General features: G+C 42.2%; 1 protein-coding gene across 4 annotated transcripts in view; it reads left to right on the top strand.

Annotated features, from left to right (window-relative positions):
* Window positions 1-18,935, top strand: part of LOC129824007 (ras GTPase-activating protein nGAP-like) — a 106,459-nt gene that overhangs the window by 8,924 nt on the left and 78,600 nt on the right. The window contains exon 1 of one of the 4 annotated variants that reach the window (XM_055883258.1): window positions 18,297-18,901. The exons of the other annotated variants lie outside the window; for them this stretch is intronic. Within the exon in view, the coding sequence (XP_055739233.1) occupies window positions 18,382-18,901 (520 nt within the window). The 5' untranslated portion in view covers window positions 18,297-18,381. Of the gene's footprint in view, window positions 1-18,296; window positions 18,902-18,935 lie in introns of those variants that run through there. 4 annotated transcript variants of the gene reach the window in all.

The following is an 18,935-nucleotide window of genomic DNA, read 5'->3' as shown; positions in this document are numbered from 1 at the left end:
CTACTTCCGGTCTTTGGTCATTTATAGAGCCTGTGATTGCGCAATAGACTCCATTCAAATTGTCACCACTTACTGACATCTAGAGGAAGGCGTGGGCAGTGTTTGTATCTCATAGGATTAACAGAGACTTTAAAAACTGATCTGGAACCAGAGGCCAAGATGTCTAAATCTCACACACTGGGAGGAAAAGTGCTGTAGAATGAGTTCTGTTTCACTCAGAGACATAATTCAAACGTCTATAGAAACTAGAGTGTTTTCTATCCAATAATAACAATAATATGCATATTGTACGAGCAAGAATTGAGTACTAGGCAGTTTAATCTGTAGAGACAATTATGCTAATTTGAAACAGCACCCCCTATAGTTGCAAGAAGTTAAGAAATATCCTGTAGTACTGCATTTTATCATTTTGTACAAAGCGTGCAAAACAAGACATTAGTGTCAGAGTAGGTTTTAAAAGATGGATTTTTCTGGAGTTCCTTCACCTCGAATGGACTGGGAGTCTACAAACTTTCCCGATGCATGGCGTAAGTACAAAAGGCATGTGGAGCTCATGTTCACGGGTCCTCTGAAGGAAAGAGGAAAAGTGCAGCTGCCTACTCCTCTGGATCGGTGAAAAAGGAGAGATATTTACAACACATGGACACTTCCGAGGCTGAATCAAAGCTACTGAAAACATACTACGATCGTTTTGAAGCATATGTTGTGCCGAAGACCAATGCGATATTCGCTAGGTACAAATTCCATGAGAAAGTACAGGGAGCTAGCGAGTCTTTTGAACAGTTTGTGACTGAGCTGCGTCTGCTTGTGAAAGACTGTGATTTATGCAAACAAGGATGAGATGGTCAAGGACCGTATTGTATTTAGAATACACTCACCGCGAGTGAGAGAAACTTTTGAATGTTGGGTCTGAGGTAAAGCTGGACAAAGCTATCGACATAGCCAGATCTCACGAGCTAGCACAGGCTCAGATGAAAACCATTTCGCGCGGCAGCACGAGCGCATCACGTGAACAAGCAGGGCACGCAGTCAGGCAGACATCAAAGCACACCTCCGGTGCGCAGAGAGCGCGTTTTAGCACACTAGCACAGGCTCAGATGAAAACCATTTCGCGCGGCAGCACGAGCGCATCACGTGAACAAGCAGTGCACGCAGTCAGGCAGACATCAAAGCACACCTCCGGTGCGCAGAGAGCGCGTTTTAGCACAGAGCGAGACATAACTCCAAAACAGAGTGACACATACTCAAAACGCCCCAAAACATGTGGATACAAAGTGCATGGCGAACAAGGAAATTGCCCAGCTAAAGGCAAACAGTGTACTAAATGTGGAAAATGGAATCACTTTGCAAAAGTGTGCAGAGCTTACTGTGGAAAAACAGTACACACAGTGAGTGAAGATGAAATGTCAGAGTCAAACGCTGATGAACTGTTTATTGATTCAGTGACACAAAGTCATATCAGAGACCGAGCAAGCCTTTGCTGACATTGAGATAGGAACACAAGGCACAAAGCTAAAGTTCAAACTAGACACTGGTGCACAAGTAAACATTATTCCTCTGAATAAGTACTGCAGCTTGACATCTGAGTGCGAGCTACAGCCCACCACGCGCAGACTGACTGGTTATGGTGGTGAACAGCTCCCAGTAAAAGGCACATGCACCTTCAAATGCAAATACAAGGAAAGTGACATGATGTTGGACTTTTATGGTGTTGACACTAGAGCACCTGCAGTGCTAGGTCTTAAAGCATGTTTGGACATGGACCTCATCAAGCTAGTTTCATCAGTGACAGCACCAGTAGAGACAGACAATGTACTGGAGGAGTTTGCTGATGTTTTTACAGGAATAGGATTATTCCCAGGAGAATGTACCATTCACCTTGACCCAGACGCAATCCCTGTGGTCTACCCACCGAGAAAGATTCCCCTTGCTCTCCATGCCCGTCTGCTCCATGCTCTCCAACTCTTTCTTCAATCTGACATAGTCACCAAGGTTACAGAACCGACTGACTGGGTAAACGCCTTAGTGGTGGTGGAGAAACCACGCACAGGCAAGCTCAGAGTATCTCTCGACCCAAGAGACTTGAACAAGGCTATCAAACGCCCCCATTGTCCTTTACCGACGTTAGATGGCATCACACACCGGCTAGCGGGAGCACACTACTTCAGTGTCATGGACGCTAGATCAGGCTACTGGGCTATCAAGCTCACAGAAGAGTCATCTAAGCTCACAACATTCAACACACCGTTTGGACGCTACAGGTTCCGTCGCCTGCCTTTTGGGATTATCTCAGCCCAAGACGAGTTTCAGCGAAAGATCGACGAAGTGTACGAAGGCCTCGACGGAGTTGTGGCAATTGTGGACGACATCCGTGTCTATGGTTGAACCAAAGAGGAGCACGACTGAAACCGCCGCGCGATGCTGCAAAGGTCCTGCGAGAGAGGAGTCCGGCTCAACCCCGAGAAGAGCACAGTCGGCGCTACAGAGGTCAGCTACTTCGGACATCTTCTTACAGCGACTGGAATCAAGCCAGATCCACAGATCTTAGCCATAAAATAAATGGAGCCAACAAAGAACCATGCAGAGCTGGAAACAGTGCTTGGCATGGTCAACTACTTAGCCAAGTTCGCACCCAGCCTCTCCAATGCTAATGCACCCCTGCGTCAACTGCTAAAGCAGTCCAGTGAGTTTCTCTGGGACAAGCAACACAACATTGCTTTCCAGAATGTGAAAGACTTGATCACGAGAGAACCAGGACCAATCCTTGCCTACTACGACCCCGACAAAGAGCTCAGACTCCAAGTGGACGCGTCGAAGTATGGACTAGGTGCAGTGCTACTGCAAGAAGGAAAGCCCATCGACTACGCTTCCAAATCTCTCACAGACTGTGAACTACGCTCAAATTTAAAAGGAGCTCTACGCCATTCTGTTCGGATGTAAACGTTTCCATCAGTACATATATGGACGACAAGTCATTGTGGAATCCGACCACAAGCCCCTTGAGTCAATCATGAGGAAACCACTAGCCGCAGCCCCGCCAAGGCTACAGAGAATGATCCTTCAACTACAAAAATAAGACTTCACAATCACTCACCGTCCAGGCAAAGACATCCCGGTCGCAGACACGCACTCCAGGAAGTTTCTTACCTATAAGGACAGCAGCGTCAGGGAAGGCATGGACATGCCATTGCACACTGTGTACAGCAACTTACCAGTTAGTGACACAAAACTGAAGGACATCCTAGCAGAAACAGAAAAGGACTCACAACTCGCACAGCTGAGGAAAGTCATACAGGATGGATGGCTTGAGGAGAGGAGAAAATGCCCTCAGAGCGTCGCAGAATTCTGGAACCATCGTGATGAACTATCACAGATCAACGGAATAATTTTCAAAGGAGAGAAAATCATTATTCATACAAGTCTCAGAGAAGAGATTTTGACAAAGATCCATGCTGGACACATGGGCATGGAAAAGTGCAAACAGAGACCACGGGACATTTTGTTTTGACCCGGAATGTGCAAACAAATAGAGGACATTGTTGGTAAATGCGCCATATGTCTTGAACGACGCCCCTCAAACACCAAAGAGCCAATGTTACCTCACTGTATCCCAGACCGACCCTGGCAGGTCGTGGCAAACGATCTGTTCACCTGGAACAACGAGGACTACATCGTAACAGTGGACTACTACAGCAGATACTTCGAACTCGACAAGCTTCACAGCACCGCAGCTGTGATACACAAGCTGAAAGCAGACTTTGCCAGGCATGGCATTGTAGAGACTTTAATATCTGACAATGGGCCCTGTTACAAATCAAATGAGTTTGAATCCTTCACAAAAGCATGGGAGTTTACAGATGTCACCACAAGCCCACATTATCCTCAAAGTAATGGCCTTGCTGAAAAATCAGTGCCGATTGCTAAATCACTCATGGATAAAGCAAAAGCAGACGAGACCCCTACCTCAGTCTCCTCGAATACCGCAACACTCCAGTTGACAACTTCAAATCACCAGCCCAGCTGTTGATGAGCCGCAGACTATGCTCAATCCTTCCCAGCACCAACCAGCAGCTGCAACCTGAGGTCGTCAGCTACAAGGAAATGCATGGAAAATGTGCACAGAGACAACAACAAAAGCGATACTACGACAGGTCAGCTAGACCACTGCCACCACTGATCGACGGAGAGTCAGTTTGAATCCAAGAGCATGGCCTCTGGAAGCCAGCAGTCGTCATCCAGCCAGCTGACACTGAACGTTCATATCACGTCCGCACCGCAGAAGGAGCAGTGTACCGCCGCAATCGTCGTCACCTACTGAACACAAAAGAACAACACACTGATGAGATGAACTGTTCCCCTGAAAGAGAGCGTGATGGACTAAACACACACACAGCACAACATACACCATACTTACCTGCAACACCACAAGAACTGTTGACTGACACAGAAGCATGCTCAGCATCATATCGCACAAGGTCAGGAAGAGAGGTCAAGCCCAGAGCTGTCCTAGACCTGTGAAATGTCAAAGGGTGTAGGCGAATCGCTGCCCTAAAAGAGTTCCAGACTGTAAACTTGTTATTGAAAGTTCACTTAATGCTTTGGTATTGTATTTGTTTGAAATGTTAAGATGTTATTTCTACTGTGAAAGCTGAGTTGCTGAGAATCCCTTGTTTGAAAAGTAACAGTATGTTGGATTATTGTTTCAGAGTCTATGTTGATTCAGTTGGTATAGTATGCAATATAAATGGTTACTTACCTTGAGTTCAAACTGCAGAGCATGTTTTCAAAAGAAATGCTTAGAATATGTAAACATTTTTCTTTTGTTTTAAAAGAAGGGGGATGTAATATTCATATGTGTAAACATACTGAATTATAATTGGATGCATTTTACCGCCATATCATACTGTGCTATGATTGGTTAAGACCACCCAAATGGTTAGGTGATGGTCAGTTTGATCCTGGTTGGCGATACGTGAACATGCCAGTTATAGCTAGCTAATAAAGAGCTACGTTAAGAAATATCCTGTAGTACTGCATTTTATCATTTTGTACAAAGCGTGCAAAACAAGACAGACAAGTACATTAGTGTCTAGTTTGAGAAACAGACGCCTCACAAGTCCTCAAGTGGCAGCTTCATTAATTAGTACCCGCAAAACACCAGTCTCAACATCAACAGTGAAGAGATGACTCTGGGATGCTGGCCTTCTAGGCAGAGTTGCAAAGAAAAAGCCATATCTCAGGCCGGCCAATGAAAATTAAATATTAAGATGGGCAAAAGAACACACACTGGACAGAGGAAGATTGTAAAAAAGTGTTGTGGACAGACAAATTTAAGTTTGAGGTGTTTGGATCCCAAAGAACATTCGTGGAACGCAGAGCAAATGAAAAGATGCTGGAGGAGTGCTTGACTGTCACGCCCTGACCTTAGATCTGTTTTATGTCTCTATTTTGGTTTGGTCAGGGTGTGAGTTGGGGTGGGTATTCTATGTTCTATTATTTGTATTTCTATGTTTTGGCTGGGTAGGGTTCTCAATCAGGGACAGCTGTCTATTGTTGTCTTTGATTGAGAACCATACTTAGGTAGCCCTTTTTCCCACCTGTCTTTGTGGGAAGTTGTCTTTGTTTGTTGGCACTATAGCCTTTAGCTTCACGGTTGTTTTTTTTTTGTGTCATTTTTTAAATTAAAATAAAATGTACGCTTACCACGCTGCACCTTGGTCCACTTCCTTCAACAGCCGTGACATTGACGCCATCTGTCAAGCATGGTGGAGGCAATGTGATGGTCTAGGGGTGCTTTGGTGGTGGTAAAGTGGGAGAATTGTACAGGGTAAAAGGTATCTTGAAGAAGGAAGGCTATTACTCCATTTTGCAACGCCATACCCTGTGGATGGCGCTTAATTGGAGCCAATTTCCTCCTACAACAATGACAATGACCCAAAGTACAGCTCCAAACTATGCAAGAACTTTTTTGGGAAGAAGCAGTCGGCTGGTATTCTGTCTGTAATGGAGTAGCCAGCACAGTCACTGGATCTCAACCCTATTGAGCTGTTGTGGGAGCAGCTTGTCCGTATGGTACTTAAGAAGTGCCCATCAAGCCAATCCAACGTGTGGGAGGTGCTTCAGGAAGCATGGGGTGAAATCTCTTCAGATTACTTCAACAAATTGAGAACTAGAATGCCAAAGGTCTGTAATTGCTGCAAATGGAATATTCTTTGACAAAAGCAAAGTTTGAAGGACACAATTATTATTTCAATTAAAAATCATTATTTATAACCTTGTCAATGTCTTGACTATATTTCCTATTCATTTTGCTACTCATTTTATGTATGTTTTCATGGAATACAACGACCTTTCTAAGTGACCCCAAACTTTTGAACTGTAGTGTAGTTTGAAACTTATTTTGAGCTGTTTTAAAAACGATATACTAGGCCTATTCAAGGAGAAAAGCGTTGTTCAAACCTCTTGCCTGCTGAATGACTATAAAATGGGCTACAAGTTTGAATGGCGAGAGCGACATGTAGCCTAGCTCTAGTGTGATGTGATTATTTTTTTTACATTTGCATTGCATTGCATAATTAATGAATAGTCAGACATATCCACCCTTTTTTAAAAGACAGATTTATTTAATAGCAAGCAATGAAAACATGCCTTGTATAAAGAAAGTCCACATATCAAACCATTTATTATTATTTTTTACTAAGGTGCCATAGCCAATAGGCCAGCGCTTCTACACCCCCATGCATCTAGCGGATTTGCTGCTCGAGCATCGAACGACAGTTAGAAAAAAGAGATGTAGACAGACTAAATAAGCAAAACAATTGCTTATAATCCTTAGTAAACACTCCCGCTATTAGTTCAAGTTTATCTACCTGAAAATTAGGTAAATACAATTTAAAAAATATATATAAAATGATTGTAGGCCTATAAACGTTTTTGGCGGTTATTTTATTTTCTTGGCTGTCTTCATCCATAACTGTCAGTTAGTTTTTCAATTACCATCACAGCCCTAATTGAATGTGTCAAGAGTTGAGTACGTAGGTGAGCTTTAGATTAGTTTTTTTTTGGTCTGGAGGACTTGAGTTTTAGACTAGCCTAGCTATAGTGAAAAGTCTGATTGTACTGTGTCCCATGGACAGCAGTAGCCCTGTCTCTGACTTCCAGCACTCTTAGGATGTTTGCCACTTCCCTTCTCTCCCCTGCCTGTTTCAAGTGACTTGCCGGAGCTGTGATGTAAGCAGACAACTCTGTGAATGACCTCAGTGGCCAGGATTCCAGAGCAACCAACGTCACTGCGTTCCAATGCAGAAATAACTCTATAAATGCAGACTGGCTGATCCCAGTGTAACCATAGGCAAAGTAACCTACATTTTGAGTAAAGTCATTATAAAATAAAAAATGTAATAGCCTAGGTGACATTCTCGATTAAGTTGGTTGACGGCTGAAGAACTGTGATTCTGGGGAATAATTAGACTTTTATGCTATTTAGCCATTTTTGTTAAATGAGTAGCTACCCCATGTTTAGCCCAGCGTTTCCCAAACTCTGTGCACGTTTTGGTTTTTGCCCGAACACTACACAGCTGAATCAAATTATCAAAACGTAATGATTTGGGCAAAAACCAAAACGTCCACCCCTTGGGGTCCCAAGGACTGAGTTTGCCACAGTGGAATGGGCAGAATGGCAAGGTATGGTAGAACGATTATGCCTTTTTAGTTCTTGCATGTGGGCTGAGCTGCCAAATGTAGTTCTATTTAGGCTGAAAGACTGGTTGTCATGGCTGCCTCTCATAGGGCACTCAGGGTCACCATAGCAGCTGTCTACAATTTCTTCAATTAGGCTTGTAAACACTCAGAACAAGAACAATTACAATTTCCAGTTATGGGAACAAATGTTAAAGTAGCCTAGATTTCAGATTCTAGGCCTATGCATTTAGTTGGACTTACTCTATCCAATTGTCCGTCCCTGAATCTCAAATCACACCATATGGATTATGATTAGTTAATAAGGATTTGTGGTGCCCTGCCTAAATCCTTTGAAAAAGTGCATTAACCAGAGAAAGGGTATTGCGCATAAGCCTATTAGAGGTTGACTGAAGACAGAGGAAAGGGTTTATCTGTTAGTAACGGATATTGACAGGAATATTCATCTATTCTCATATTCAATTCATCCAAGCCTCATTTGAGGAAGAACGTATAGGCTTTGAAGTGAATTACTACAATAACATCTAGCTGTAGTTTAGGCTTAATACAGATTTATTTTAGAATCCCTGTCTTCTATCAATGCATTGTTTTGTTTTTTACCTACCCAAACTTTATCGGTTTAAACAATGGTTTAAATCAAGGGAATGAAACTGAACTCATAAACCAATCCCATTTCTGCCAGCTATGTTGTCTGTAGTTTGTCCTCAGTAATTCACATGTTGTCCATAGAGGAGCTATTTGTCCATATGGCCTTCTGTTTTTAGACAGAGTCGTATTCCTATTCATAGAAGACCAGTGGTCGACGAACTCCCTGTGTATGAATGCAGAAAAGGGCAGGTATCTACAGATCCTTCACCCTTTCCTTCGACACTGTCACGTTCTGACCATAGTTCTTGTGTGTTTTGCTTGTTTTAGTGTTGGTCAGGACGTGAGCTGGGTGGGCATTCTATTTTGTGTGTCTAGTTTGTCTGTTTCTATGTTTGGCCTAATATGGTTCTCAATCAGAGGCAGGTGTTTTGTGTTGTCTCTGATTGGGAATCATATATAGGTGGCTTGTTTTGTGTTGGGGTTTGTGGGTGGTTGTTTCCTGTCTCTGTGTTTTCTCTGCACCAGCTAGGACTGTATCGGTTTGACACATTTATTATTTTGTTATTTGTAAGTGTTCACAGTTTCGTATTAAACATGTTGAGCACTGGCTACGCTGCGTGTTGGTCCAATCCTTGCTACACCTTCTCCTCACGTGAAGAGGAGGAAGGCTGCCGTTACAGACACAGACTAGTTGGCTGCAAGACAACATTCTGGGATTACAGGCGTTACCTGAAAACACAGGAAGTCCCCATCCTGTTTTTGATCTAATTCCAGATCTTTGAAGGATAGGCTTAAATGTTTTTGTCTTAGTTCTGATATCAAATGAACATAGCTTACAGTAAGTTGGTCTAGACCTGAGCAACATTGCACATTTCCTAGATAAATCCACCATTTGCTTCTGAACCACCTTTTCTTTGTTCTCCATCGGTGTCAATGCAAGTGAAAACTCAAAAGGTTCCGGTTTGTCACACACTACACAGAGGGCTGTCTGCATCAATGATGGATGTCATGTGGCTATGCGGGTGTAGGTCATTAGGGTTTGAGTGAGGTAAAAATATTATGAAAGATCCCTCTATGTAAAGCTGCAAGGTGAGCAGTGTTGAGGTTAGAGTGTACAAGAGAAGCATTAGTATCCCAGGATGTACCTAATCAAACTACTGCATGGAAGCCTCAATCCTTTGCCCTGGTTCATCTCACAGTTCCAAAGGTGTTTGAAACAGACAGGAGAGATGGAATGGCTCTCGACCCTTTCGTTCAATATAGCCGGTCATATAAAATAATCATCCAGTGAGTTATTACATTTTTTCTTTAACAATGACTGAGTAACTGTCTACCTACTCACACTCTCCATTCTGTGCATTCAATGCATTTCAATGAAAAACAACTTCCTGGTATCCTAGAACCTAAGCTGTCATATTGCTGCAATATGGATATACAATTGACATATATGATATTGTTATCACCTGCTGGTCAAAAGTAGTGCATTCTAAAATGAATAGGGTGCCATACTGCCATTTGGGATGCAGACCTGAGGTCTGCTAAGGTTGAATCAGGGTAGCGAAGGGACATGCCTTCTCAGGACATTTGACATGTTAGTCAATTAGCAGATGCTCTTATCCAGAGCGACTTAGTTAGTGAACTCATCTGAAAATAGCTAGGTGGGACAACCACATATCTCAGTCATACTAAAGTAAATTTTTCCTCAATCAAGTAGTTATCAGCAAAGTCACTGGTAGTAGGGCCACCACACAATATGTCACAAAATACATTTCTATCTAGGCCTACATTACCGGTCAAAGTTTTAACACCTACTCATTCAAGGGTTTTTCTTTTGATTCTACAATCAATCAATCAAATTTATTCATAAAGCCCTTCTTACATCAGCCGATGTCACAAAGTGATGTACAGATACCCAGCCTAAAACCACAAACAGCAAGCAATGCAGATGTAGAAGCATCTGGAGGGAGGAAAAACTAGGGAGGAAAAACTCCCTAGAAAGGCCGGAACCTTGGAAGAAACCTAGAGAGGAACCAGGCTCTGAGGGGTGGCCAGTCCTCTTCTGGCTGTGCCGGGTGGAGATTATAACAGAACATGGCCAAGATGTTCAAACGTTCATAGATGACCAGCAGGGTCAGATAATAATAATCACAGTGGTTGTAGAGGGTGTAACAGGTCAGCACCTCAGGAGTAAATGTCAGTTGGCTTTTCAAAGCCGATCATTAGTGAAGACATCAAAACTATGAAATAACACACATGGAATCATGTAGTAACCAAAAAAAGTGTTAAACAAATCCAAATATATTTGGGATTCTTCAAATTCTTTCATCACGGCAAAGGGTGGCTATTTGAAGAATCTCAAATATAAATATAATTGGATTTAACACTTTTTTGGTTTCTACATGATTCCATGTTTTATTTCATAGTTTTGATGTCTTCACTATTATTCTACAATATAGTAAAAATAAAGAAAAACCCTTGAATAAGTAGGTGTTCTTAAAATGTTGACCGGTTGTGTGCATCACACATGGTTGTGTCTGGAAATCAGGCCAGTCTCAAGCTCATCTAGATGGCTTCGTCCAGCTGACCGAAAGCCTCCCATGAATGAGAAAGATGGTCAGTCGTCAACTATCCTACTTAGAGGTCGACCGATTTATGATTTTTTTCAACGCCGATACCGATTATTGGAGAATCAAAAAAAGACGATACCGATTAATTGGCCTATTTTTATTTTATTTCTTATTTTTTATTATCTGTAATAATGACAATTACAACAATACTGAATGAATACTTTTATTTTAACTTAATATAATACATCAATAAAATCAATTTAGTCTCAAATAAATAATGAAACATGTTCAATTTGGTTTAAAAAAATGCAAAAACAAAGTGTTGGAGAAGAAAGTAAACGTGCAATATGTGCCATGTAAAAAAGCTAACGTTTAAGTTCCTTGCTCAGAACATGAGAACATATGAAAGCTGGTGGTTCCTTTTAACATGAGTCTTCAATATTCTCAGGTAAGAAGTTTTAGGTTGTAGTTATTATAGGAATTATAGAACTATTTCTCTCTATACCATTTGTATTTCATATACCTTTGACTATTGGATGTTCTTATAGGCACTTTAGTATTGCCAATGTAACAGTATAGCTTCCGTCCCTCTTCTCGCCCCTACCTGGGCTCGAACCAAGAACACATCAAAAACAGCCACCCTCGAATTATCGTTATCCATTGCTCCACAAATGCCGTGGCCCTCTGCAAGGGGAACAACTACTTCAAGGTCTCAGAGCGGGTGCCGTCACCGATTGAAACGCTATTAGCGCGCACCCTGCTAACTAGCAAACCATTTCACATAGGTAACGCCAGCCTAATCTCGGGAGTTGATAGGCTTGAAGTCATAAACAGCTCAATGCTTGAAGCACAACGAAGAGCTGCTGGCAAACGCACGAAAGTGCTGTTTGAATGAATGCTTACGAGCCTGCTCCTGCTTACCACCGCTCAGTCAGACTGCTCTATCAAATATCAAGTCATAGACTTAATTATAACATAACACACAGAAATACGAGCCTTAGGTCATTAATATGGTCAAATCCGTGAACTATCATTTCAAAAACAATTTCAGTGAAATACGGAACCGTTCCCTATTTTATCTAACAGGTGGCATCCCTAAGTCTAAATATTGCTGTTACATTGTACAACCTTCAATGTTATGGCATAAGTATGTACAATTCTGGCAAATTAATTACGGTCTTTGTTAGGAATAAATGGTCTTCACACAGTTCGCAACGAGCCAGGCATCCCAAACTGCTGCATATACCCTGACTGCTTGCACGGAACGCAAGAGAAGTGACACAATTTCCCTAGTTAAAAGAAAGTCATGTTAGCAGGCAATAGTAACTAAATATGCAGGTTTAAAATATATACTTGTGTATTGATTTTAAAGAAAGGCAATGATGTTTACGACTGTGCTTTTACGACTGTGCTTTTTTCGGGAATGCGCTTGTTAAATCCTCACCCGTTTGGCGAAGTAGGCTGTGAATTGATGAGAAATTAACAGGCACCGCATCGATTATATGCAACGCAGGACACGCTAGATAAACTAGTAATTTCATCAACCATGTGTAGTTAACTAGTGATTGTTAAGGTTGATTGTTTTTATAAGATACGTTTAATGCTAGCTAGAAACTTACCTTGGCTTCTTGCTGCACTCGCGTAACAGGTAGTCAGCCTGACCCGCAGGCTCCTCGTGGAGTGCAATGTAAGGCAGGTGGTAAGGCAGCAAGAAGCCATGGTAAGTTGCTAGCTAGCATTAAACTTATCTTATAAAAACAATCAACCTTAACAATCACTAGTTAACTACACATGTGGAATGCCGAAGATGTGGATTTCGATTACGGAGCCCCCCACGCGATTCAGAGAGATTGGGTTAAATGCGGAAGACACATTTCAGTGGAACGCATTCAGGTGTACAACTGACTAGGTATCCCCCTTTCCCTTACACATAGGCTACAAGCACTTCTTGTCACGTGGAACACGCTTCCAAGGAGAGTCACTCAATTTTCATAGCCTGGCAAAGGATGTGAAAATGTAAGCACAAAGAAGCATCACATCATCTTTTCAAGTTAGTAGAGCTCACCCCAGACATAACCAATCGAGCAAGATATCTGTAATGGCAAGTGTTCAGATGGCCCTTTGTTTGGACAGCACACATTTGAACCTCATTACTACCAACACCTGGAATATGAGTGAGGGAAATCATTCACCTCCAATGCTCAACACCACAGGGCAATGACAATGGCAAGCATAAAAATAACCCCTCTAAATGGGTATAAGAGCAGTGGCAGGAAGTTAATAGAATGGAAGCGAGAGAGAGAGAGTGAGAGAGAGACAGAGGGGTAGCGTGAGAATCTCTAGTGAGAGACAGCAACCTGTTCTGTTGACAGTTGTTGCCTGATAACGGTTACAGACTGACTTACTATTCCAGTCCCATAACTCGTCTTCCGGAGGCTCTGGCTGCTGCCACTGTGACGTATGGGAACATAGTGTTTCCGATCCGGAGCACAGGAAAAATTACATTGGGCCTCCGGAATGTTTTTTTCCAATGGCCACTTTGTCGTCTTTATTTGTCCCTGTCCTGGCGGAAATCAGGACTGGACTCAGGACATAAGAGAGCATGAACACCCCCCTGATCTAAAAATAGCAATTTGCCATTAAGAGGGCAATAAATCAAACCATGAAGGGGGGGTTTATAGGCCACTATAAAATATGTGGAATCACAGAATCCAGACATTAAAACATATTTCAAAGATGTACTGAACTTAGTAGGAAATCAACTAAATGTATTGAATTTATTAGAAAATGTATTTGCTTTAGATTATCAAAAGACATGACAAAATGCGTCAGTGAGTGGTTTGTATTTTCTTTCAACTTTCTGAAGTGGCAACAGCACAGGAAAGCCCCTGTCTGTGCGCGCGTTTGTCCACCACTTTGTGTAGGCGTCAGCGATGATGCAAATGTATGACAACTGTTTTCTGGTAGTTGTTAAGGCATTCCCAAAAACCTTCCCAATTAAATGTTAACTACAAAGTAGCCTATACCTACCTGACAGAATGATAAATCAGAAACCTGGAAAAACAAAACCAGAAATATATTATAGGACCCTAGATTTATGAGGACAAGGTCTTGAAAAGTTCCCCTCAAAATACTACAGCGTCTGTGTTCCAAATGGCACCCTATTCCCTAATTAATGCACTATATAAGGAAATAGGTTGCCATTTGGGAGACAGCCTCTGTCTGTAGCTGGCGGGCAGAACTATAACGACTTGGGAACTGTGTCTGGCAGTCATCAATGTTCCAGGGTTATGGTATTTGACACCCCAACCAGCCAAGAGTCGTTCAATTATTTCCCTTCATGAGAGGAAAAATGGCTTGATGCTGTTATAATAACCATAAATACTTGCGTATAATGATTATCCCACCACTGCAATTCAACAGCTAGCCTACACCAAAGGGACAACAAAACAAAAAAAGTGGTCTGAGAAAACCAACTCAATCGGTACACAAAACTAGCTGAAGTCATCCTCTTAACACATGAGCAGCCTTAGTTCCTAACCCATGTTTTTTTCCACTCACCAGGGGGACAAAAGCCTGAAATAGACAAACATTTATTGTTGAACAGCACAGGTTAGTTTCTTGTTTTGGTTCGGAAGGGATATCCTGCCTCTGTCCCCCATCCCAACCCCCTCATGACAGCATGGCTGCCACATGCAGCAAGCAGGGGTGGGACGGATGAAAACAGGGAACTTTCCATTTCCTCCTCCGCTCTGCCGAGCAACTGTAGAGTGGTTGGTCATACAATGCTAGACGTAGGCTTAGGACTCGATTCAATCCATATCTTGGAAGTTCAGTGCTATAGCGCGATTGAAATGTAAATTGATTGTCAGATTGAGCTGACATATGCAGCGTTTCCCGGGAACGCTGGATCATTGCCTTTAAATTTATAACCAAGCTGTAGCGCTGAACTTCTGCGATACGGATTGAATCGAGCCCCTAATCTCCCCATCACTCTTCTGCACGCAGAAAACAAACATTTCAAACCCATTATGGTGCTATTCAGCTGTGTTTGCCTCTTGTTTCTAGATAACACAACTTATGCAGCACTGACCTTGGCAATGGAGAGAGGACTGATCTTCCAGTTCAGGGAGCATTTCTCTCCTTTGTTGAAGATGACCAATGAACCATGTCTCCTCTCTCCTAGAGAGAAGGGTTTCTATCCTCACAATGAAGCACAACCATGGTGTGAGGTTCATATCTAGCCTATTAGCGGTCTACCAATAAATGTTAGAACTATATTATCTTATCAAATACAATTTTATATTCATCAATTTGTAATGAGCAGCAGGAGGAGGGGACAAAGAAATAAGAGGTTCAGACAAATTTGTATTTCAAACGGAATGGTGACTTGACAAGGACAGGGTACTGATTTATTTTTTTGATGATAGGGATCTTGTGGCCCTAAACAGATTAGGTCACAAGATGACAGATCCAATCCTCCATGTAGACACTAGGCCTATACATCCCTGTATGGTGTGTCATGTGTGAATAAGCTGAAAGAGACAAGGCAGACTCCCACAGGCCCAATTCAATATGAATCAGAAAACCTCTACGGCTGTCTGCAGCTTATCACCTGGCCCTGTTGAACAGGCTCCTACCATACGATCAGATGGTGCTCTAATACACTGCCAAATATCCTTAAGCGCTTCAGTTGCCAAGTTGCCTGCTGCTACTGAACAAACTGAATTGAGCCACCCTTCCGTGCACTCCTGACCCTTAAGCAGGATTTTCAACAGCCATTTATTTCTGCCTCACTCGGTCTTGGCAAGCCTGCTTCGCCTTGCAGAGCACCGAGGGGTGATGTGCAATTGAAAAAACATTATCAGTAATTTTATGCTTAGAGTGAAACAGTCAGCGTAAATAACTCATAAAGAGGAAATGTTTCCAGGCAGATTATATCATGTCATAATATTTAGCAGTGCCTGGGCTTGTAATTTTTTCAACAAAACATGCACAAAGTAGTGGAAAAGGAAGATGTGGATGTATGCTTAGCTATGAGCTTCTTTCATCAGTAGTATGATTAGAGGTCGACCGAGTAATCAAAATGGCTGATTAATTAGGGCCGATTTCAAGTTTTCATAACAAATCGGTAATTGGCATTTTTGGACACTGATTGGGTTTTTGTTTTTTTACCTTTTATATATATATATATATATATATATTTTTTTTTATAAAGATATCTGTGACTAATCTGCATTCCCAATCATGTGAAAATCCATAGATTAGGGACTGATTTCTTCATATGAACTGTAATTCAGTAAAATCTTTTAAATTGTTACATGTAGCATTTATATTTCTGTTCAGTATATATATTTAATTACTTAGGAACATCGCTGCTTTGGTAGGAAAGGCCATGAATAAAATATACCAAAAATACCAAACTGTTCTCCAGCTCATTCCACCTATATATATTTGCAGTCCTGTTGTTCAAAGCTGTTTCTACAGGATAGTCTCAGACCATCACTGTCAGGGAAGGAGGGGCTGTAACACCACAGGAGTACACAGGAAGCAGTGATGAGGAAATTGTCCATCTTTTACCACTGACTCTTTAAATTCTCACATTCACACTTTGAACACATCCCTGGTGGGAATCCCCTGCTCTGCTTCTTAGATTTTTGGTTTCTCAGCACAGCAGTCAGCACTGATCTAGATGTGATGAATAATGGTGACAGTTTCTCAGCTTTGCCAGCTGGTTACCACCTTATTGCGCGACACAAGCATGTGGGTCACATGGTCTCCGTGCCCCGACCCTATTCCCTATATGGTGCAGTCCTTTTGACAAGGGCACATAAGGCTCTGGTCAAAAGTAGTGCACAAAGGAAATAGTGGGCCATTTGAGACAGCCATGCTTTTCTTTCTTCTAAAACTAAAGCATCCTTTATCAAGGGTTTCGATCCTCAGTCTTGCTGTGGTGGTTTTCAAGTTGCGCTCCCTGGATCCTGCCATCCCTGCCCCTGATAGTGATGCACACTCTAATCCCCGATGACCAAGGCAAAAGGTTTGAGGTGCTATGCCCTGTAGCTAGCATAGCCCCCAATGGGACAACTCTCCCATTTCCTCTGATCACAGAGGACTAGGCCCAGCTAGGGCACCGCATTTAGAAGGACCCATGCATATTTATGACGCCGTGCCATTCCGTTAGAGCAGCCCCCATGTTTTCTGAGAAAAAAGAAAAAAAAGATTTTATATTTCTATTGTTTGACATAAAAGACTGTAAAAACACCAGCAAATAAATTTGGGAAATCTCTTCCAAAGTATTCCCACACATAATAGAGATGTACAGTATGTGATCGTATACAAATGTAAGCAAGGTTTGAAATTATTATGTTTTAGTCAAATATATGATATCTGTTTGGGCTTCTTGCGGTCAATTTGCAGTCAAATTTTTTTTTTTAATTACGTTCCACCCCCCTGATCATCCGCTCAACAAGAAATCTGTTCATTTTTCTTTAATTTAATTTTCAGGACCACTTGAATTGCCAGTGCTACACTTTTCACTCTCAACTTGATGAGCATGTGGGTGTATGTGGTTCTTCAGCAGCCATTGACAGACTGTCCTCATCATGCATACTGTTATGTCCCCGGCGTTAATGGCACCCCCTCTTTGTGTGATGTGACAATCCATTCATTTTGTCTAAATTACTTACTAAGTCTCCTCTCCATTTTTTATTTTTATTACTTAAATGTCAAAAGGCATGATTTTTTTTTTTTCTAACTCAAGTGTTGCGTTGGTTATTTGCGCCAGACAACTGAAAACCCCTCTGGAGGTTTTCTTTACACTTACATTTTAAATGTGTGATGGACTCCAGTGAATGGCAGAAGAAAAACATTTAAATGACACAATGTTTTTTGTAGCACAGAGATTGCAGTGATATGTTTCTTATTTATGCTGTCTAGACTGTTGTGTTAATATTGTAAGTTACACAATGTACATTTTAATGGCACATCCAATGATTGAGAAATCTCGCCAAGCCCCTGAGTGTTTGACGTCTATGAACAGTTCATATGAGTATCATGGGGCCGTAATGACGATAAACAAACAGTCCTTTCTATTTTTTAATGAGCACAAAGACCGGTCTAAAAAATTAAATAATCGTAACTGTTTATACGGAAAACCACAACCTGAGGTCTACAGTATAGTAGCATCTGATTGGACAGGCCTTAAGGAAGCTTACTTATACATCTGACACCCCACTTCCTCCCAGGAAGGCCACTATCAGCCAGTGAACAAGATACTGAACTCGCAGACCTTCGACTTATTACTCAACTATAGTTGGAGTGGAACCTGTGGTCTACCTTTTATTAAAGAGATTTTCTACTCAAGGGTTTGGCGCATTACTACTACTCAAAGAAATGGACGCTGTTGTAAGTTAAAAGATCTCAAAGCTGTCAACCAACCATCAGGTTGAGCAGCCATTCGCTGGCTTTAATCTGTGTTTTTGCTCACACAAGATTTGATCTACTGACTCATTGTTTGGATTTGATAATGAGTCTACCGAGAAAGTCTCCAGACCACAGCAGACATTTGAGTCAGAGACCTACTCAGTCTCAATTTGGCATGGATGGTTCTTACCACTGGCACCATTACAGAAAACCCTGGCTGATGCAGCGCTCCCAGTCCACTCCAGAGCAGCCACTGGACTGTTACGACTGGAGGACTTCTGCCAGGTTGGACAGTAGAGATCACAGTGTACTGGAACCTATCCACCTCAGGGTGTTGAGTCTCCCCAGAAGGATGACCACCCCCAGCAGTACTACTGGACCTGCGGAGCAGCACAGTGGACAGGAGAGGCTGCGGTCACTGCGCTCCCTGATTCCTTACCACAGGTCTGTATCAGAGCCAGGGGCTGGCAGCAGTACAGACAAGACTGCAGTCAGCAAGGTGCTCTCAGACGTGGAGGATCAAAATGGCCCCTTTGTCCACGGCCTGTTCTCCTCTGTATCGCGGAGGATCAGTAGGATTCTCAACATCAAGGATGAGCCTGACCCTGAGAACCAAGTGCCTGGTAGGAGAGCGCTCCATCTCTCTCTCTCTCTCTC

Source organism: Salvelinus fontinalis, chromosome 26 (genome assembly GCF_029448725.1).
Source record: "Salvelinus fontinalis isolate EN_2023a chromosome 26, ASM2944872v1, whole genome shotgun sequence".
NCBI classification, from domain to species: Eukaryota; Metazoa; Chordata; class Actinopteri; order Salmoniformes; family Salmonidae; genus Salvelinus; species Salvelinus fontinalis.
Note: the sequence above shows the minus strand (reverse complement) of the source record. Positions and strands in the feature narration are given on the sequence as shown.